Source organism: Phyllobates terribilis, unplaced genomic scaffold, assembly GCF_046119375.1.
Source record: "Phyllobates terribilis strain yellow unplaced genomic scaffold, ASM4611937v1 Scaffold_8__6_contigs__length_399053987, whole genome shotgun sequence".
NCBI lineage: Eukaryota > Metazoa > Chordata > Amphibia > Anura > Dendrobatidae > Phyllobates > Phyllobates terribilis.
The window spans coordinates 109,428,056-109,451,065 of record NW_027362768.1 but is presented as its reverse complement, the minus strand read 5'-3'; the positions used below and the strand labels follow the sequence as shown (position 1 = coordinate 109,451,065).

General features: G+C 43.4%; 1 protein-coding gene across 4 annotated transcripts in view; it reads right to left on the bottom strand.

Moving 5' to 3' along the window:
- Positions 1-23,010, bottom strand: part of FNBP1L (formin binding protein 1 like) — a 142,216-nt gene that overhangs the window by 49,426 nt on the left and 69,780 nt on the right. For 3 of the 4 annotated variants that reach the window (XM_073643214.1, XM_073643213.1, XM_073643215.1), the window contains exon 2: positions 18,482-18,597. The exons of the other annotated variant lie outside the window; for it this stretch is intronic. In XM_073643214.1, coding sequence (XP_073499315.1) covers positions 18,482-18,597 — 116 coding nt within the window. The remainder of the gene's footprint in view (positions 1-18,481; positions 18,598-23,010) is intronic. 4 annotated transcript variants of the gene reach the window in all.

Below are 23,010 nucleotides of genomic sequence, written 5' to 3'. Positions count from 1 at the left end.
GGGCTTTGTCCTGACTTCCACTCACTCTCTGTGTGAGGTCTTCTCTCAGAATCTTCATCACAAGAAGTTGAGAGGTTTGTCTTCACGCCAAGAAACTGGCAAAAACACAATGATGAATCGGGCCCCAAAAATGTAACATTTGGATGCATCCCCTACAAGACTATGTGCTCAGTTACCCTCAGACATATAGAATAAGCTGTCAGGACTATATAATATGTAGAGCGATGTAAAAGTCACAGTAGACCAATCCACTTGGTCACTGTAAAAGTTAATATACTGCTTTATGACCTGTAAAGATGTGATTACACATACTCACATTTTTTTTTTGATCATCTAGCTGTAAAATAGATCACAAATTGCTTAATACAAATATATCCCTTGGCCCTCTCTTTTTATAAGACACATACATCTGCCTTTTAAATATTTAAGGAGAGGACACTAAAGAATGTCACTTTGGCACGGGCTATTTGAAGATTGTAGTTCTTGGCTCCCACATTTTCCTGAACACATTTCCCTTTATAGAAAGAGCATTATGTCTTCTGATCGAGTCCCACTCGGGAAGTGAAAGTCTTGTTTATCATGGACAACTGACAAATGTACAGGAAAAAGGCCATGCCTGCACCCTGGAGATGCAAGGTCTAATTCAAGAGTAAGCAGGCAAGGGAGCGAGCGATCGTACAAGTCAGCACAGCCAAGTATGCTTTACCATTTATCATATATTCATAAATTGGATGTCAACGCGAGACAAGGGTTGATATTTTTATTGTTTTGTGCTTTTTTTTATCTGTTTCCTCTTTTGATCGATTTTCCAAGGCACGGCAGTATCTCAGAAAACCTTTCATTGTGCCTATTATTAATAAAGGAGTCTTGAATTTTAATACTGACTATCTTTAGGATAAATTATTAGTATTAGATTGGTGGCAGTCCGACTCCTGGTACAATTGTTGTCCGAAGAGTTGTGTTGTGGTGAGCACTGTGGCGTACACCAGCATGCTGTACCAGTCAGTCGGTCCTCAACTGATCTACTTTTGATGTTCCGCCCTTAGGACTGGTCATCAATATTAAAATCTCAGACAATGCCTTCAAAGTATGAAACGTTTAATTGTACATTTTGCATCATTTTCCCCATTCAGTGCAGCAGCCCTATGTTTACACAATGATTAAGTGATGTCACATCCATAGTAACATCATGTTATATTCTGTGGCTGCCAATCAGATGCAACATTGTCAAGGGAATCCTTAACTGGACGTGAGGGTTCTGTGATATGACACCACTATCTATGCCAATTCCCAAACCAGGGCACTGAAAAATTACCCAGAAGTTGCCTGTGAAAAAACAAAAGTATATTCTAAGATTGTTTGCAGGATTGCACAAGATACACATTGAGGATCGGAGCAGTCACAAAGCTACTACTCTAGACTCCAAAAGACACGTCACTGGCACCAATTCTAGCTAGAACCCTTATCGATTGTCTCCATGCCTCTTCCTTGCGCTTTGAGAGCAAGGATCCTCTATCCAATCCCACAAACTGACTGATGCAAAAAAAATAAAATAAGGTGATGCTGGTCCATTTCCTATTAAAGTTCTATAGAGCAGCAGCTGCTGAGCTAGTTCATTGATGACTTGCTCCTGCAGATCAGGAGCGTGTTCTTACCAACAGGTTCAATACATAAAATAATTTACCGTCACTAGCTCGTTTTCTTTCCAGACAGTTCAGTAATTACAGAGCATCAGTCACTAGTTTAGTCAGATCGGGAATATATTATGAATGAACATTCATTTTATGATACGTTCTATATATCCGAAAAACTATCTTGATTTTTGCAGGACTGTCTCACAAGATAGTCCTTCAAGAGCAATGAAAAATTGCATTTGTTATGTTTGCTGGGTGGTGCTTATAATTTGTATTAAGAGGTGTGTACACCAAAGACAATATAGGAAATATAAAAGGTTATTTGTCCCTTTGAGACTAGATATCATTTCAGTCTCAAATTTGTTTTATACACTATTGAATAGTAGCAAATCAATGTTACTCTTTATTAATCATTTGAGGTCTAAGGGGTAACGTTTCTCCTTATGGAGAGTGACATACCAGCTCTGGCACGTCAAGGTAAAGAGGCTTATTTGCCGTGCAATGCTCCTCTGGGAAATTTAATATGAAAATTGCCTCTTCAGAGAAAAGAGGGCTTGTATTCTATAGCGCCACCTATTGGAAGCAGTAATCCTACAAGTCACAATCAACCCTATAACGTTTCGTGCAATATGACTTAGGATAAAAGCCAAATCAGAATCTCAATTTGCAGACACGGTGTTTCGGGCTGTTGGCCCTCATCAGTGCAAAGTATGAGAACTGATTTGGCTAGGTGAGAGGCTCTCTGAACGGAGGTTTACCTTGACGTGCCAGAGCTGGTGTGTCACTCTCCATAAGGAGAAACATTACCCCTTAGACCTCAGTCCAGAGCCTCTCACCTAGGCAAATCAGTTCTCATACTTTGCACTGACGGCCCGAGCATACTCGGACAGAACATACTCGCTCAACCCTACACAGGAGATATGGGGCTGCGGTATACACATCACAGGAGACAATACTGTCCTCTTGTGAAACGGGAATGCATTGCACTAACTCCACCCACAACCTAACTCCACCCACAAAGTCAGTCCTTATGCTGGCACTGCCCAGCATCATGACGTAATCTTAAAATCGCACTCGCCGCAGCATTCTGTAGTGAACACTACGTGCGCGTGCTTGCGGAAGACAGTCGTTAACACGCACTCTGGTCCCCGGTAATCTGCCTGGGAGCCGGAAAAAAAGGTCATTGTGGGCTGTAAACTGTCCCCAAGCCTGAGGTTTCCCACTCCTGATTTACATGCTCGTATAAACTATATAATTAGCTGACGGACAAAGGTTTTTCTTATTTGGCAACTGATCGCCTGAATGTTTTCACAGGCCAATATCAAAAATTTTTTCTTATAAACTATTTTTCAGCCAATAAATAGTGTAAAGGTGAAATGGGCTTTAGTGTCCCTTTCAGAGTTTTTTTCTTTCTTTGCATCTCATGGAAACCAGATTCAGAGATGTTCACAAAATGCATTTTTGCAGAGCGGTGGCATGACAAAATGCTGTATACAATATGTGAGGGGGGGGGGGGGGGGTTTGCAAGATTTTTTTTACTTGCGTTTTCGCTTTTTCATTTGAGTGGGTGAAAAGCGCTATAAAACCATTGAAAGCATGGACGTGCTTCATCTTGACAAACGCAGCTGGGCTCAAAATACGCGAGGGAAGAAAACCCAGTGTGTGCACGAGAGTGAAGAAATCTTCGTGATTATGCTGGTACTGTGAAACATGGCGTATGTGAACATACACTTACATGTGACATTTTCTCACATCGGTTTTACCCATCACAGAGTAAGTCCCTGCGCTGGAGATCATGCAGCCTTTAATCGATTGTATCAAGTGCAGGTAGTCAGGGTGGAGGAAAATAAGACATTTTCAAGGCTCCTTTCTGCAAATCACTAAAGCCATTAAAGAACACTATAGCTGCCCCCTGTAGTCCTATATGGCTGGTAAAACATAGCAGATTGTATCGCAGGCCCCCAACAGCTGTCTTGCTCAATAAGGCAGCTAATATGTCTAAAAGTACATGCAAAATCTGTAATAAAACAGAGGAGCACTCTAGTGATATATATATGGAGGCCCAACAGCTGGGGCCCTCTTGTTCTTCTCCCTAATGACCATTTCCCAACATATGACCCTCCTCACCCTATATTGATAAATCTAATGGTCAGGGGGTTTAGTAACAGTGCCATTTGCCTATATAACCTTTTACATTAAAGTCTACTGAATTTATATTCATTTCCCACCGCTGTTCATATCACTTGTCTACATTTAGGATGTACAGCAATAAACCAAAAATATGGAATAGCATAGTAGAGTTAGAGTCTGGTAAACATATGTAACTGTATACAGCAAATGGCAATATAGCCTACAGGTGATGGATGACTGACAGATGCCCAAAAGTCATAAATGGACTATAAAAACATTTAACTAACACATGGAACGCTACTGATATTATAGTGTCATTTATCATAGCCTCCGTTTAAGGGCTCGTTCAGACTTCCGTTTTTCACGCAAGTTCACACGGCCGCGTATTTTACTGGACAGAGTGGTCAAGGATCAAACTCGCCAATGCAAGTCTAAGGGTCTGTAAAATAAAAAACAAAAATCGGAGAGCGCTCAGATGCAATTCATTTTTTTCACAGACGCTTTAATTTTCCCCTGCATAGGAGAAAAACGGATGAAACTCAATGTAAAAACGGACACACTGACCAAACTTTGATCGAAATCTGATCAATATCACTGATATGAGAAATGTCACTGACATCTCAATGGGCCATTATGCATAGATCAGAAGATTTTACCTTCATGTATGAGAAGCAAAAATTTAAAAAAAAAAAAACTATATATATATATATATATATATATATATATATATATATATATATATATATATATATATATATATATATATATATATATATATATATATATATATATATATATATATATATATATGTGTGTGTGAACTAAAAGCTATACCAGGAGAATATCAGAATAGTGTATGGATTCTCTCTCCCATCACCATTAGGTAGTGTTCATACAGGCGACGCTGTTTGGTCCAAACAAGTGCAGTTTTATTGTTTTCATAAAACTCAAAGGAATTCAAAACCAAAAACAGCCTCTTCTGGGCACAAAAGGTATCAAAGCAAATAAACAGGTCATTTAGCAAGGCACATATGTCAGTGCGGGCTCACCCGAACTGATCAGTTCTTCCGGAGCAAACTTCAAACACAAAAAAGGCACGATCCTACCAGTCAGGGTATCCCCTTCAGCCCATCTCCAGCAGCTTCCAGCGCCAAACAGAAGTATTCAACTCCGGGCACAGTTCACACTGAACAGACTGCACCATGCACACGGTTCTCTACAGCTCCAACACACAGACTGCTCAGCTTTCCTACCCAACTCACGCAGTCTACATTTAGAGAGAGATCCTGGCATGTGTCTTTCCCAGTTATAGCTCACATTTTGACTGGTCACTCACCAGCAGCACATTCAACTCTGCTCAACATCCAGCAGACTAACAGTCCAGCAGACTGACCACAGGCCCTGGTTCTTAGTCAAAGCTAGTCAGGTGCATCTAATCAAGACCGGCAGTGCTAGGATTTAACCTAGTCTTACTTGGCTTTGCTACAATAGGTAAACCCAGAGCTACCCACTTCATAAAAGTGATCGGAGGAAGATCTGCCACTTTCAGACAGTACAGTAGGGCAATAGGAAATCTGGACACAGTTGAGGTATAGGCTATTCACGGTGTTCGGGAAAAAATGATTGACAACTTGTATGCACCCCGTAATAACCTGTGATAGTTATCGTCACAGAGTTAGTCATGAAGAAAAATCAAGATAACTACACAGCATCCTACATCCAAATGATTTTTCTTTACGACAGGCTATAGAAATATCCCACCAATTTATTATCGTTTGCAGTGATTGGTAAGGTTTATAGTTAACCATACAGTGATCCATATCTGCTGTCAAATCAGTCACCAGAAAATCCCCGACGACTTCATTAAAGAGGTTTTTATGTGCTCAACCAAACCAAGAGCTTTCAAAAGAGCGTCTGATCCAGATCTTCAAGAAACAATCCTCCTGACAACCTCCAAACAGGTTATTTCCTGCTTTACCTTCCTGCGGGACCCAAGAGACAGATCGTCACAGATGTGCCAATATCATTACTAAGTGATGGGCGCAGAGCTGGCAGCGGAGCGTAACCCTATTAAACATTAAAGGCTGAGGAACACTTGTTTTGATTGCATGAATTATAAAGCATGGATTTTTTCTTTTAACAATCTTATACCTGACATTTTGACACATGCAATTTGTGTCACTAAAGTACATGCATATAAATGGAGACATAAAGTAGATGCAGATTTTGACTCATAATTTTATCTTCCTCTATAGGATAAAAATTTATATTTTTTAATATCCCATAAGAAATTTTGTTTTTTGTATACAGCTCTATATGTCTCCGTGGTAATGCAACAAATACTATGTAGTCCGATCCTGCGGTGATACTAGCAACGGTCAACTGCAAAGAAGCATCATTGCACAACTATTAGCAAAGTTGTGTTGAGCGGTTTTGGATAAACTGGGTTTTTCCAAAAGTGCCCCTGTAGGGCTTAGAAGTAGTAGCATTAAATGGTCATTTCAGAAAGACTTTGGCCCCATTCAGACATCTGTCAGTTTTCTTATATACACTGTACAGATAAAAGTTTGGACACACCTTCTCATTTAAAGATTTTTCTGTATTTTCATGACTTTGAAAATTGTACATTCAAACTGAAGGCATCAAAACTATGAATTAACACATGTGGAATTATATACTTAACAAAATAGTGTGAAACAACTGAAAATATGTCTTATATTCTAGGTTCTTCAAAGTAGCCACCTTTTGCTTTGATGACTGCTTTGCACACTCTTGGCATTCTCTTGATGAGCTTCAAGAGGTAGTCAACGGAAATGGTTTTCACTTCACAGGTGTGCCCTGTCAGGTTTAATAAGTGGGATTTCTTGCCTTATAAATGGGGTTGGGACCATCAGTTGTGTTGTGCAGAAGTCTGGTGGATACATCACCGTATGCGTATAGACAGCTATGCTTGAACTGATCGAGAATCTTTTGATCTGAACTCAACAACCTCTTGGGCATATATCCAGCAGTTGAGTTCAGTTTAGGAGATCATTGGACAGTCCATACTGGGTCCATGATACAAGATCTGCGAAACTGACCTCACAGTGCATGAGATTCTGGACAGCTCCTGAACATAGTCGTCTGCTTTATGTGTACCACAAGCCGCTTTAACCTGTTGTGGGGGATGAGGGCATAAGGACCATCGTTCTCTTCTGGTTTTGGGTGAAATGACAAGCAGGCTTTAAAGTTTGCAAATGAGCTTCAACCATTCTTACTGTGATGTTTCTACAGGTAAAGGGCAGGGGCATGTTAAGACAAATCTATGGTCTTGTCTCTACAACAAACAATGTTACGCAAAGCGCAAACTTTTTTTCATTGCAACATTTTGAAGCTTTTTAGTTTCCTGAACAAATATAGACTGTCTATTTTAAGTTTTCATAATTTGGGGAAAAAACAAAAATTAAGTTTTTGCTGCTCTCCTGGTGCTGTGATGCCCATACAAGAGATTGGAGAAAGCCAAAACATATGCCTGGTCACTTGTGGCAGCCAGCGGGATCACCAATCTCCAAATAAGCAGAAATGAGACTCAAATCAACAACAGAGAATTCCTTAAATTATTACTGTACTTTCAATAAACTGTGCATAAAATCAATACTAGTGATAAAGAACGTTGTAATAAATATAAGAGAACTCTGCTTCTTTCTCCATTTGTGAGCTTCTTCTCACCTAATCTCCTCAAAACAACCCCTATTCAGAACAACAACAAAAAAAAAAAAACAGCTCAAATTTGTTCAACGTAAGTCTGACAGCCAGAAAAGTGAGGAGTCTGGTTATAAAGCATATTGAAGGCCATGAACAGGCCAGAGACACAGGCAGATAGTGCTGCAGCTCCTAGCAAATATACTGTACTTCAGTGTAACGTCCTTTATACTGTTGCAGCTTCGGTCTGTGTAAGTTACATAGAAAGAGGAGCAGGAATCATTCATTGTGTGCGCTATTTACAGGGGACATCACAGCAGCACGGTGGCTCAGTGGTTAGTGTAGCGCCCTGAGGGTTCGGCCGCTACAGAGGTGTTGCATCTCATCCAGATGTGCGATATCTCACTTCCAGGTAAGGATGGAGTGTGGATCAGGACCCCGACACCTGCATGCATTACACCACATTTCAGGGGGGCAGGGTGACCAATATGCTCCAAGTAGAGCACGACAGTCCCTGTCCCTGGCTGGAGTGGGGGGAGGGAACACCGAGGAAGGGGGGACCCTGTAGTGCTTAGGAGGGAGGGGGCAGTTCCTGGGTGCACCTAGAGGGAGGTATAAAAGATGGGCCCCATCTTAGATCAGGGTTCAGTTCAGACAGAGAAGAAGAGGGAGCAGGAGGTGGGAGCAGAGGCTCTGCATGGGCTCTGCTCCGCAGGCAGGCCTGAGCGTGAGGCCGGGGCCTGGAGGAAGAAGGAAGGAAGAGGAGCGGAGGAGGCTCCAGGAACAAGGAAAAAAGGGACCCCAGGGGTGTGGACCGGCGAGTCGCCACCGCACGCCCGAATCTACCTGCACAGGGGCGTCAGGCCAAAGGGGGAGACCGGTCCCCGAAACTAGTGGAGGCGGGGAACTACCCTCAGCTAGAAACCGGAGGCTGTGACATTTCACGTGGCGCAGCCCCTCGCTACACCCGCTAGGAAGGCACCATATAGGGTCAGGGAAACTGGCGCCAAGGTTTACCAGAGAAGGCCCAAGGCAGCCGGACAGAAGCGAGGTCACTGGCGGGGTATGACAGGCCAGACAAAGGATACACAAAGGGGGTCCTGCGAAACGCTCCAAAGTTATCTAGGAGTAGGCCGAGCCCCTCACCTGGTGAGCACAGTGCGACGAGGGACGTTATGACCAGCTGTAGTAACGTGGATAAAGAACTGTGAGTAAATACCCTGGACTGCATTACAGGACTCGGTGTCGTTACTGCTGCTCCCGCGCACCATCACCCCCAACATCTCCACTTGCAGCCCTGAGGCTATACTCCTCCCGTGGGGAGTTATACTATCCTCTGCTGCACCCACAACACCAGCCTCAGCGGTCTGCCCTGCAGCGGCGGTTCACTCTGACCGCAATCCACGGGTGGCGTAGTCGGACATTTAATCACAAAACCCTATAAATAGACTGCCATTTCGGTTGACCACCCTGAGCCACGGGACCGGGTCCCCGCTACGCAAGGACTACAACCCCCAGCATCCGCAACGGGTCCGGTTCCGGGTATCCCCACACACACACGGCACACACGGCCCAGGGGGCACGTCATTAGCACTGCAGCCTTGCAGCACTGGGGGACAACATCTGCAAGGAGTTTGTATGTTCTCCCCGTGTTTGGGTGGGTTTCCTCCGGGTTCTCCGGTTTCCTCCCACACTCCAAAGACATACTGATAGGGAATGTAGATTGTGAGCCCCAATGGGGACAGTGCCAATAATGTCTGTAAATTGTCTGAATTGTAAAAGCACTGCGGAATATGTTGGCGCTATAAAAATAAAAAGATTATTACAGCAGATAATCTTCATCCACCAGCTCAGAGAAAGCTGAAAATTTGAGAGAGAGACTACAAAGGGGAAAACCAGTGAAAAGCAGGATACCAGTCATATAATGGCCAGAAATGCTGCTATTCTTTATGTGCACACAAGACAGATAATTCGGAAAAGTTATACTTTAAAAGCACCACTCCAGTGTTTTGTTTTTATCATACCCCTAAAGAGGTGCCATCATCCAAGTTCAGTGCACTTAGTATGAAAGTTATCAGCCGCCATCTTCATCTGTTCCCGGCGCCGCTCTGGTTGATCTCCAGCAGTTTGTGACCCGCCGAATCGCTCCACTGTTTGCTGAGCGAGCCTGAAGTCACAACTCAATGCAAGTGTATGAGGGCCAGAACGAGGCTCTCAAGACTTCCAATCAGTCAAAAGTTGTGGTCACAAGTTGGCGGCGCAGGACCGGAGCAACACTGGGAACAACTTAAAGAAGTTGTCCACTACTTGGACAACCCCCTCTTGAGCGAAATGTTTGGTCCTGATAACATAAAAAATCTTATTCTCACCTCCAGAGCTGGTCCAGCGGTGTAAACACTCGTAGTCCCTAGGGCCCCCGTTAGGACACCGGCGTCACCTGTCACATCACTGGCGTCACTGTCCCCCGCCTTCTGACAAATCGATCATGAAGAGGAAGTCTAAGATCAGCTGATTTCTGACTTTCTCTTCATGTTCAATTCGACAGGAGGCGGGGACAGTGATGATTGGGTGCTTGCGTCACCTGTCACAACAACGGCATGGAGGCCACGGGGACTACGAGTGTCGACACCGCAGGAACGGCGCCAGCGCCGGAGGGGAGAATAAGATTTTTTTATTTTATTGGGGCCAAACATTTCGCTCAAGAGGGGGTTGTTCAAGTAGTGAACAATCCCTTTAAGAGAACAGCAGGCGAGTATAATACTCGGGTGAGGGAACTTACATCAGTGGCATCATTGCAGCGCTAAAAAAACAAAAACACACTGGAGTGGCGCATTACATAAATAGGTGTGCTTTAAATGCGCAAAGGAATTGATGGGGTGTGTGACCTAAAAAGGTATAGTGGCAGCAGCTGAGTGAATGCACAATGTCCCCTATTTGTTTGGAAAAGTTGGGCTACAAAGGGGATCAAGAGTCAGTTTTAAAGAGCAAAAGAATGGAGGATCATGTCTATCTCGTAACTTTAACGGCCCTTCCTCAATCGTTGGAACAAAAAGTTACGAAACCTGTTCAGGCCACCGATACACTTATCTAAGGTTTCATCATGCTCGCTAAGCCTGGAGAAGATATTTCCATGTTCTAAATAACTCCTTCCATCATAGTACGGCTAATAAACCACAGAAGGCGTAAAGGATTAGAATTTATAGACTGCAGAGCCTGGGGTAAAGCGGAAAGGCCGCAGAATGAGCTCACGTCCACCTCCTACCTCCAGCAGCCACAAGTCATTTATAAACATTGTTTTCCTTCAGCACATCCTCCACAACCTCAGCGAGAGGGAAGGAAAACACGAGAGCATATGTTTACTACAGACTTTATACCCAGCAGTCTCCATCCTAATTAACATTCTGTGCCATTTGTAGCAATTGATATAATAGCAGAATACTGAACCTTTCCACTGCAGCTAGAAACGTGCAAACTTTATGCTCTGCCTCATTGTCTCACCGATACCAAAAGTGAACGAACATTCCGGGTATATGATAAGCTGAAGCAAAATTCATAGTCGCAAAACCAAAGCAGATTTGTTGAGCAAATGCTACCAATAAGCCAGCCCCCTTCTCTGTTACAGGCAATGCATAGACAGGAAAGGGGGCAGAATTAGTTATTGAAGCGAGCAGTCAGCCCCCTTTTACACACAGCACTAAATCACACTGCCCTGTGCTGTGCTCAAAACAGAAGACTTGTTTGTAGCCGAGCTTGTGGCTAGGGATCGGGTCACCACTTAGTCCTGAAGAGTAATGATATACAATACAAAATTATATTGTGGTACCGTGTTAGCCAGAAAAATCGATGTAAATACTTCTATGCCCAAAAATGACAAAAGTATTCTCGGAGTGATACCTTTATTGGCTAACCAGAAAAATATATATAAATATATATATACAGTACAGACCAAACGTTTGGACACACCTTCTCATTTAAAGATTTTTCTGTATTTTCATGACTATGAAAATTGTACATTCACACTGAAGGCATCAAAACTATGAATTAACACATGTGGAATTATATACTTAACAAAAAAGTGTGAAACAACTGAAAATATGTCTTATATTCTAGGTTCTTCAAAGTAGCCACCTTTTGCTTTGATGACTGCTTTGCACACTCTTGGCATTCTCTTGATGAGCTTCAAGAGGTAGTCACCGGAAATGGTTTTCACTTCACAGGTGTGCCCAGTCAGGTTTAATAAGTGGGATTTCTTGCCTTATAAATGGGGTTGGGACCATCAGTTGTGTTGTGCAGAAGTCTGGTGGATACACCAGGTTTGGTTGCTATCTGTAAAAATCACAGATGGAACAAGTATGTAAAAACAGATGTCTGAATTAGGCCTTATTGACAGGTCTCACGCTATGGAAGCCCTAAAAAACACATTCAGCAAGAGCAGCCATGCTATTTTTCAGAACAAAAGGTCCGGCTCCCAAAAACAAGTGCAAACAATTAGATTCGGCCACTATATTTCTTGCGCAGGAATTTGGTTGTAGACACGTCTATTTTTCTTTTTTACTGCATTGCATAAATAATCCTCCCTGCCTGAGAGAAGTATTCAAACATGGAAAAATAAAGATCACTGCCCCTTTAAGTGTTAAGACCTACATATATTATTGCAATACAACATTGAAACTTTGCACCAATTATTTAAAAGCCAAAATATTGTGACAATGAATACACAAGAAGGGTGAAAAGACGAAATCTGGGTTTCCCCACCGCACAAAGACAATTTCTACAGCACGGAGTAAACCGCTGTCACCTTTAATTAAAAAGCTACAAACACTGAAAGGCCGTGCCGCAATCAGAATGCAGATCAGGTAAGCACCATGATACCGCTGGTTAATACTGCATTGAGGACTCAGCTCTTCATCGTGTAGTAGATTTACTGTAAACTGTTTTTTTGTTGTTTTTCTGGGCTCTAACAAGCAGATGTTTAAACAATACTGAAAATATTTCCTATGTAAATTCAAGCATAATGTTTTTCTACCGTCATTAGTGAAAGACATATGGTTATAGGAGTACAAAGCCGAAAATAAAAACGCAAATTGTAAGGAATGAAACCTTCGTACTTATTCATAGGATTGGATTTTATTCTTGTGATTAAATGAAAAAAAAGTATATTTTACTGCAGAAACCTCTCTCACCAGTCACTGCACTCCAGTCGTCCTTTTCTGCTAAAGTATACTCATTTAGGGGAAAGCTGGGAGACAACTTACGATGAATCTGCCTAGATATTCAAATATGGGTAGTTTGGAGATAGCGGATGATCTGCTCTGCTGGGGTGTATCCGACTGTGAAGTCAGAATCAGGCAAAAGTACTGGTAGTGCGGTTTATTCTCTGTGTTTCGAAGTACTCCAACTTCTTCAAGAGAACCACAGATCTCCTGAAGAAGGTGGAATACTTCGAAACTTGCAGAGAATACACCAAGGTTACTTACCGGTAGCCGGTTTTTCCTGAGCCCATGACAGCACACCTTGAGAGAGAGGATCCGCCCCACCAAGGACAGGAAACCGTCTGAAATAAAAGGGCGGCACCTCTCCCTCGCTTCAGTTGTTTACAGAGCATTGAGAGGACCTCCCTAAACAGGTTAGGCACATAACCAACACCACAATATACATATACACACCACCCCAAACAGTGCACACCAGGGTGTGAGAAACATAGAAAAAATAAGGGGGGGAAACTACGGGTGCTGTCATGGGCTCAGGAAAAACCGGCTGCCGGTAAGTAACCTTGGTGTTTTCCCCTCCCCCATGACAGCACACCTTGAGAGAATTTTGGAGAATTTATGAGCACCCTAGGGAGGGACCACCGCCTGAAGTACCCTTCTCCCAAAGGTGAGATCAGAAGAGGATAGATCCAACCGATAGTGCTTAAAGAAGGTGGATGGTGTAGACCAAGTAGCAGCCCTACATATCTGCTCGATCGAGACGTCTACTCTCTCTGCCCAGGAGGTTGCAACGGCTCTGGTGGAATGAGCCCTCACATTGTCCGGGGCTGGAACCCCTGTGGACGTATAGGCTAAGCAAATGGCCTCCCTGAGCCACCTAGAGATGGTACCCTTGGACACCCCGTGACCTTTCCTACACCCTTGAAAGGCCAGGAACAGAGAACCGTCTTTCCTCCACAGACTAGTCATGTGAATGTACTGTAGCAGGGACCTCCTAACATCTAGGCTATGGAACCTGACTTCCCCTGGGTTCTTGGGATTGCTGCAGAACGAGGGTAGCACAATCTCCTGACTACGGTGAAATCTAGATACCACCTTGGGAAGGTATGCTGGATCTGGCCGCAAGGTGACCCTATCCTCAAAGATTTGTGTGTAAGGAGGATTAACCGAAAGGGCCTGCAGATCACCCACCCTACGGGCTGACGTTAAGGCCACTAGGAGGACGGTCTTAAGGGTGAGAATTTTTGGAGAAACATTGTGTAGAGGTTCAAATGGTTCACTAGTAAGAGCGTTCAAGACTAAGTTCAGGTCCCAAGGAGGAACACCCAAGGATCTAACCAGTCCTGCTCTGGCACAGGACTTGATAAACCTCGAGATCCACCTATTCCCAGCCAGATTACAATTGTAGAGTGCTCCCAAAGCTGAAACTTGAACCTTAAGGGTCCCTGTAGCTAGACCCAGATCCCGCCCCTTTTGCAGAAATTCCAGGATCCCTCTGATCGGAGTTTTGCTCGATAGCGGGATATCTATAAACTCTAGGAATTTACCCCAAACCCTGCTATAAATCTTAGTTGTAATTGGTTTTCTGCTCCCCAATAAAGTAGAAACTAAGCCTGGTGAAAACCCCTTGCTACTCAATAGCGACCTCTCAAATTCCATGCCGAAAGATGGAACCCCCTGGCCTGGGCATGGAATACTGGTCCCTGCATGAGAAGGTCCGGCCTCTCTGGTAGAATCCAGGGATCTGACACCGACATTAGCCGAAGCAGAGAGAACCAAGGCCTCTTGGGCCAAAAAGGGGCTATCAAAATCACCCTGGCGCCTTCCTCCCGGATCTTCCTCACCACTACTGGAATCATCACTAATGGCGGAGAGGCATAGGCCTTCCTGAACCCCCAAGGAATCTGGAGGGCATCTACGGCATGGGGATTTTCTGCCGGATTTAGGGAGCAAAATCTCTGCACCTTTCTGTTTGCCCTTGTGGCGAACAGGTCTATGTCTGGCTGCCCCCATAACTGGACAATCTGATGGAAGACCTCCGGGTTCAACCCCCACTCCCCCTGTCTTAGGGTATGGCGGCTTAGAAAATCTGCTTTCACGTTTTCTATCCCCTTTATGTGAAGGGCGCTGAGGGATAGGAGGTTTCGCTCTGCTAGACCAAGGATCCTGTCTGCCACCACCATCAGAGGGCGTGACCTTGTCCCTCCTTGGTGATTCACATAGGCTACTGCTGTCCGGTTGTCGGACCTGACCTGGACATGGTGATTTTGGATGTGAGGGAGGAAGGTCCTGAGGGATCTTTCTATGGCCCAAAGCGCCTTTAAGTTTGAGGATGCTCCCCCCTCGTGGTAAGCCCAGTGACCCTGTATTGCGAGTTCTGCCAAATGACCCCCCCCATCCGGAACTGCTTGCGTCGGTCGTAATTACCCGATCTACTGGTCTGGACCATTGAACGCCTGCGGTTAGATTTCCCCTGACTGTCCACCACGAAAGGGAATCTACTACTTGTGGGGAGAGAGAGAGCCTGCCTTCTAAATGCCCGTTGCAGGACCTCTGTGTTGACAGGACCTCCCACTGAAGCCGCCTCATATGCCCCTGGGCCCACATTACTGCTGGGAGACAGGCAGTCATAGAACCCAGGAGGGACATTGCCTCTCTCAGAGACATCTCTGGAGCTTGAATGGCCTTCGAGACTAATGCAATCAACCTGCAGATTTTGTCCTCTGGGAGGAAGCAGGTTTGGCGACGAGAGTCTAGGATTAGACCCAGAAAGGTCTGAGTCCTGGAGGGGGTTAGTCTTGATTTTTGGAAATTTACTAGCCACCCCAGCTGATGCAACACTTCCGTGACCACTAGGAGCTGACTGGAGCAGTGGGCTTCTGTTTTCCCTATTATCAAGAAGTCGTCTAAATATGGCACGATCACTACATTCTTGATCCGTAGGAAGGCTGTCACTTCTGCTATTAGTTTCGTAAATATTCTCGGGGCAATGGAGAGGCCAAAGGGTAGGGCAGCAAACTGAAAATGCCTCAGCTTCCCCTGAATAAACAGGGCCTGTTGCTGAGGTGGGGGGGTAAGCTGCTGCTGCTCCTGGCTATCTGGATCAGCCATGTCTCAGAAGCGCACCACGCTTCCAGGATAGCTCCCCCCCCTTAAATATAGGGCCATCCAGCCTCCTCCGGTCTGTGGGCCCTTACCCTTCCTCAGGCCGGAGCTCCGTTGAAAAAAAAAAAATAAAAAAAAAATAAATAAATAAAAAATAAAAAACTGGCCTGGGACGCTCCGATGGGCGCCGCCATCTTGGATCGGCGCCGCCTCCTGACGTCACCCAGTGCGCCGCTCCCAGCGTGCCCTGCGCCGTGACGTCAGGCGCGTCACACCTGGAAGCGTTCCACACTGCAGGGGGAGGACGGCGCCGCTGTCTCCGGGAGGACAGAGCCTGCCTCACCGCGTGCGCCCCGCTCGGCGCAGAGACCCCAGGGGAAGCTGCGGACGGCGCTTCTGGGATACTGAACCCGGTGCACAGGCCAGTGCCCGCTCTTCCACACCGGGACAGCCCCAGGTAAGTCTTCTTTCTTCCAGACAGGTTCCCCATCAAGGACAGGAAACCAACTGAAGCGAGGGAGAGGTACCGCCCTTTTATTTCAGACGGTTTCCTGTCCTTGGTGGGGCGGATCCTCTCTCTCAAGGTGTGCTGTCATGGGGGGAGGGGAAAAAACAGCACTACCAATACTTTTTCACGGTTCTGACTCTTTGATCGAAAACACACACCCGGTATCTCCAAACTACCCAAATTACCACACTGGATATGCAAACCAGTTGATATGCCACCCCTGTTTGATACAGTTTAACTCTTATGTCTCACACAACTGCACCAGGTGACCTCTTATCACTTCCCTAGTCTGGACACCCTATGTATTGTGCTTTCCTTGTTCCATTTGCCAATTCCTTAGATATTCAAATACATATTAACATATTAAGAGAAAAAAAAAAACACCCATCCAATTACTACCACCACCAATAGGTCCAAATTTCAAGTTAATTCCAATTAAATTACTGCACAATTTTCGCTCCTCCAAGAACAGAAATAAAAGCTGAGCTCTGACTGCTTTGCCGTATCTACAAAAACATATTTTATGCCTTATTTAGCCATGAGGACACATGATTGCTGCAGCCAGTGTATGTCAAGCGTTTACAGCACATAACTGGCTGCAGCGGTTAGGTGACTGAAACGGTATGACTCACGGCTCCAGTTACATGACCTCTGCAGCCAATCACCGTTCTCAGCGGGTTATTATGGGTGATCTCCAAGGCTTCACTGATTTTTTATTTTTTTTCAACTTGGCGAAACTTTGCTTAAAAACACTGAGAAACGCTGCTATTAACCATTACATAAAAGGCAGTGAATAGTAATGTGTTTAGACATTTATCAGGCGAAAGCTAAAAATGAGACTTAAGCTGTGTGCACACATTATGTTTTTTTCAGCGTTTTTTGCTGCAAATTTTTATGCAAATTTTCAGCAGTGTTTTGCAGTAGCAAGAAAGTCTATGAGAAACCAGAACCAGAATTTTCTGTCCACACATCATGTTTGTTTTTTTGGCTGCGTATTTTGTACCTTGGTTGGGCATGTCACTTTCAGTGGTTTTTCACCCATAGGAAGTAATGGGTGGTGAAAAAAAATGCACAAAAACACAGGTAACTTTTTTACAGCGTTTTTGATGGCTAAATAGAATGGAATTCTTTTTTTTTCACAGGACTTTATGTACATGCATAAATAGAGACGGAAGGACGGTGAAAAAATACGCAACAAAAAACGCAGCAAAACCTGCCAGAGATCAGGATTTGCGATGCCAAAAAAAACATGATGAGTGAACATAGCCTTAAGGAGTATGAATTTACAGTCATAAAATAAAGCTTTTCAAAACATAAATCTGTAAGTGCAGCAGCCGTAATATTCATTGCTGATCTAATCTGTCCTCATTTGGTGTCTTCGGACCAGATGACACGGTGGAGTTCACCAAGCAGCCCCCAGGAATTACATACTACTCATGTGACATTCCAGACTACTGAAAACAGTCATTTCTAAACTCACTCAATTTCAGCAAATTAAAAGTTGCTTTCTACAAGGATTGCGAGAGGTGAAGAGGAACAATTGAAGAGGAAAATGTCAGGGTCAATAAGGGTGAAGGCAGGAAGAAGAGCATTAATGCTATAACGGAACATTTCAGGGATGTGCACTAAACTAGTAAAATACTCCCTGGCTATGCTACATGACAGTCTACATAAATAAAAAGAAGGGTTGATAAAACCCCAAATTAAATCCAGCAGAGAAGACAATGGGCCAGATATGCAATACTAGAGAATCCAAGAACTACAGCAATCAAGGAGGGATAGAGATAGATATCTCTCTCTGTGCCTGTCTCCCTCTCCATGTATAGAGATCTCTATACAGACATCTATATCTACCATATATCTTCTTAATTGCATATATATATATGCTGCGCTTTTTCTTCCATTTTAAAAACGAAGGCACCCACACGGATCCCGTAATAAATCAATGGGTCCACTCTGCTTCCGTTTGCCTCAGTCATACATCCATTTTGGACAGGAGTTATTTTTGTCTGTTGCTATAGACTGAACAGACCAACAGAATGACCAAACAGAAGTGTGAACGTCCTGCTACGCTCCATGACCAGGTGCACTTCAGCCCCAGCACAAACCTCAACACACCTAAAAAATAATCTTGAAGAGTAAATTGTTAAAGTTTGTAACATTTCATTGAATTTTCCATGTAGCTAAATGATTACAGAGAGGCCAGCACTTACCTAAGCTGTTTTGCATAGTTCTGCTCGATTTCTAATCTTTCTTTAACAAATTTTGCATACTTGTCCAGGAAGTCTAATCCCCATTGTGTGTGTTTCTCTAAATTATCGAACTGATCCTGTAACATAAAAGAAACTAGTATTAAGCAAAATGCACATTTCACCTCAACAGCAAAGGCACATTAAATATTACATCTAACGGGACTAGATAATCAGAAGCATATGGATGTTAATCACCTGTCGATCACTGCAGTTTTTGAAATTTCTTGTACATATTTTATGACCACAATGTTAAGGCACGTACAACCTTCTGTTATACTTTTAAAGAGTCTTTTACTATTTCTTTCCCAGTTAGTAAAGTGTATCGGTCACCAAATTTTATGCGTTAAACAAAGGTCATAGAATGGATGAAACTGGTATAATTACTTTGAAAAACTATACCAAAATAGTTGTATGAGCCCAACATTAGAATGAGCATTTTATGAGTGCAGCAAAAGAGTGAGAGTGTTCATAAGTCCAAGTGTATTTAATCACTGCCCGCCCAGCCTGACTGACAGCTGCAGCTTGTACTGAACAGTGCGAGCTCTCAGCAGGAAGGAGGGACACTGAAGATGTCAATCAGGAGACATCAGATGACTGTTATGATAGTGTAGCAGCTCACTTGAGAAAATAGGTAAACTAAACTGCAACTGACCCTGCCGGTTCCTGTACAGACTAGGGATCCTGACCCCACAGTCCCTAGTGGTTCCTGCGTGAGCGAAGAAAGCCCTAACCACACAGACTAGACTATGGTAACTCGGACCTATGCTGCCTGAAAGGCCATCGAGCTCTTCTCGTTGCTCTTAAAGAACCACAGAGCAGAGCAGAGTGCAAGTTACTTACAGAAGAGAAAGTGTGCTGAAATAGAGAGATCCCAGAGTGAGTAAAACAAACTATGAAATACAACATAAAGGATTAAGTATGTACTGTTATAAAATTTGCAGCTTATTTCCTAAAAAGAAACAGAAGATAGGTGCAGAGAAAAGAACATAAACAGCAAAGAGATAATCCCTAGCTGGTCTTTCACTGACAAGCTATAGCAGTTTGGCTGGACATCCAAATGAGACCATCATCAGCAGGAAATACCAGCAGGGGGAGAGAATATAAAGCTGCACCCGAAAGGTGATTGGGCAGACAAATGAGCAAATGAAAACACCTGTTACCCTAAAAAGACAGCAGCAAGGTGACAAACTAGACACCTGGAGAAAAAGGTGTATCTGCTTGTGGCACGGCAGACAGAGAAGCCAACCACAAAGCATAGATTCAGGGGTTCGAACCCAAACGTATGACAATGACATTGATATTACACTTAAAAAGCATTATACTGTCATTGATTTTTAAAGGTCTAATATCTATTTATTAAAGGTATTTTCTGATTTCAATCCTCTAAAGGCTATCCCAGTGTAGAAATAAACATTGCAAAAGTCCCCCTCTGTAGATCCAGCGATGTCTCTCCGCCACTCCCCCTAGTCTATGTTGACAGGCTACAGCGATCATGTCAAGAATAAAGCACAAATGACAACTGCAGTCAATCATTGTGCTCTGTCATACCAATGTAGACCGCAGAAAACCCAGAGTCAAGTAATTCGCTGCAATGGTCACTTAGCACTGTAGTCCTGATGTTACTGATGCAGCCTATTAAAGTTAGGGGGCAGTGGCGGAAAAGAATCGCTGAACCTACCAAGTGGCGTTTGATATTTTCATACTGGCAAAGCCTTTGGAGAACAGCCTTCCATGTATTCTGTTTGTATTGTGAAAACTGGTGACAGATCCACCATATCCAAAGTTTTGCAATTGTAAGCAACTTTTAACGTATTCATAATTGTATAGGTTTCCTGGCACTATGAGGAACATTTTTATTTATTTGCTATTGGGAAATTTGTCTGGGATTAACATACAGCACATAGTGCCCCAGACAATATATGTTTGGAGTCATCATTCATCAACATTTATTACAATAGAGGAAGATTTTTTTTTTCATGAAATGGAACACCCCTTTGTCAGCATAGAGGAGCAGATTATCTCTCCTATCACTTATTCTTAGCTGATTGCCCAACACATTACCACACACTCATTTATACTCTGATACAATTGCATGTACTTCCCAGAAAGAAAATCCCCATATCGATGAGCAATGTCAGCCCTGAACATGCAGAACCATGAATGTGACATTCTGGACTATACACAGGCTGTAAACTCTGATAAGAACAAGATAAGCAATGCAATGCATTTGCAAAATAAGTAACCTTTTATGTAAATTTAAGGGAATGTCAGATCAGCCACCACTATACTGTTACATATAACTTCAATTTTTCCAACCATGCCCCACGTCAGTAAATTCAGTACACTGTATACTGATGACCTGTTCAAGAGTCAAGTGGGTGTTCTTGATGTATAGCAGAGTCATGTTGGCCAGGGTCTACTCTAGACTTAAATTTACACCCCCTGGTAGCTGTAGTCCCCAAATCTTACGCATGCACCATGGCCTTATACTCTTTGGGTGTGCACAGTGCAGCATGGTGTACTGTGCCCAGCTTTATAATAGTACACCCCTCCAAAGAGTACAAGGAAAAAAATGTATGTGCAAGATTTGGAGGAGTCCAGTGGTGACCACAGAGGATGTAAGATGTCAATTAATCAAAGGTGAAAGAAAAACTTGGACACCTGTCAGCATGACTATTCTGCACAGTGTGAACACCCACTTGACTACTCAGCGCTCATTAGCACATTATCACTTTACCTGTATATAAAAAAATACTATATTAAAAAAGTGCAATTGTGATATAAGAAAGTAAAATGAGCTGTTCCTTTTTAAAATTCTATATATCATTTAAAGGGGTTTGACCCATGTTCTGTCTACTGAAGCACACCGCTCTCCTGCCTCCATGCTTCCAGCTTACCAAGGGTGATCTGCTCCTGATAGCTGACCGTTACGGCCAGACGGATGGTTGCGCTGCTGGCCAGGATTATGCTCTAGATTAGGACAGCGTCAGAGCATCACTTTCCAGCTATGTAGCAAAGAGCATGCAAGGGTATGTGCACACATCATCTAGAAAAGGGGTAGTCCACTACTAGGACAACTCCTTCTCGATCTGAGCGTTTGCCCCCGTGAAAATAAAAACACTTATACTCGCCACCCATGTAGGCGCCGATCCAGCGGTGTCCACACTCACATTCCCGGGGCTCACATGTCATTATGATATGAGAGCCAGGCGCCCAATCAACGCTGGCGGCACTGTCCTCGCCTTCGGATGTATATGTAAGGAAGTGGAATTAGAGCCGCAGCCGGTCGCTCACTTCCTCATGATTACTTATACGTCCATATACGGGGACAGTGACACCAGCGTTGATTGGGCTCACGTGTCATAACCGTACGTGAGCCCTGGGAACAGGATTGTCTGCGGACATACTAGTGAGATTGTTCCTAGTCTTTAGTATATGCATTGTGTGTTTTTATGCCTATGGGTTAAATCCAAAAAGCACTTTTAGAATTGGCGGTAGTGTTGTTGATGTTTTTTATATATTCCCTAATAGGATATTTTTAATAAGTTATTAAAAGGCTTCGTATGGAAGAATGACCATTATAAGTCTTTTCACTGCTTCACTGTTTTGGAAGCGGTTAAAACAAGTAAAGCGGAATAAGTCCACAGCAGTGTTACTTTTCTATTGCTTTGCATTGTGTTCACTCTATGCGGCGGTTTTTCAGGCAGGTTCCAGGTAGAATCCGCCTTAAAAAGAAGAAGTCATGTGCACATACGCTAAGCGCTACACACCTACTTTACATAGAAGACCGGCCACCCTAATAGTCTGCAAAGTTGGCTGGCACCGTAGGAAACCAGCAGTAAATAGTAAAAATTTTTAAAAAAATCCTTCACATTTTGAGAATGGAGAGGAGTTTAATAAATAGTAAATTGTTTGTTTTTACAGTAACGCTACAATATTTCCTATTGAAGAGTTTAAGGCAACCCCCTTTAGTTGCAGGGCAAGGTACAGTGTATTTTTCAGTTTGAAAACGTCATAACTGATATTTAAAAAAAAAAAAAAAAAAACACTGCATCTGTGCCTTTATTGCACTCAACATATTCCTATGCCTTGCCTCATAGACAAAACATATTTACCCGCAACACATAACTAGCGTAACTTAAGTGATGAAGACCATTATTGATCTGTCTCTACAAAGTCACATTGGTCAAATTGGCTAAGCAAACAAAAGAGATATTGATTCCCGTGCAGAAGACTCCGATCAAATTCCACACGGGAAGCGATGCGTCATTTATGACACCTGCAGACTTGTGCAAAAGGTTTTTATGAAGCCGTTCAATAATAACAAGAAGCTGAACTAATGAACCTCGGTTCATTAATACATTTAATTCTACAAGGAAATGAGGTTACTCTACAAGGTTTCCAATGTCAACTTTGAATTTCAAAGCAGCTTGTGTATCGGACCTTTCCATTCTGTACACGGGCGAAGGTTAACCATCGCCCATTTAAGA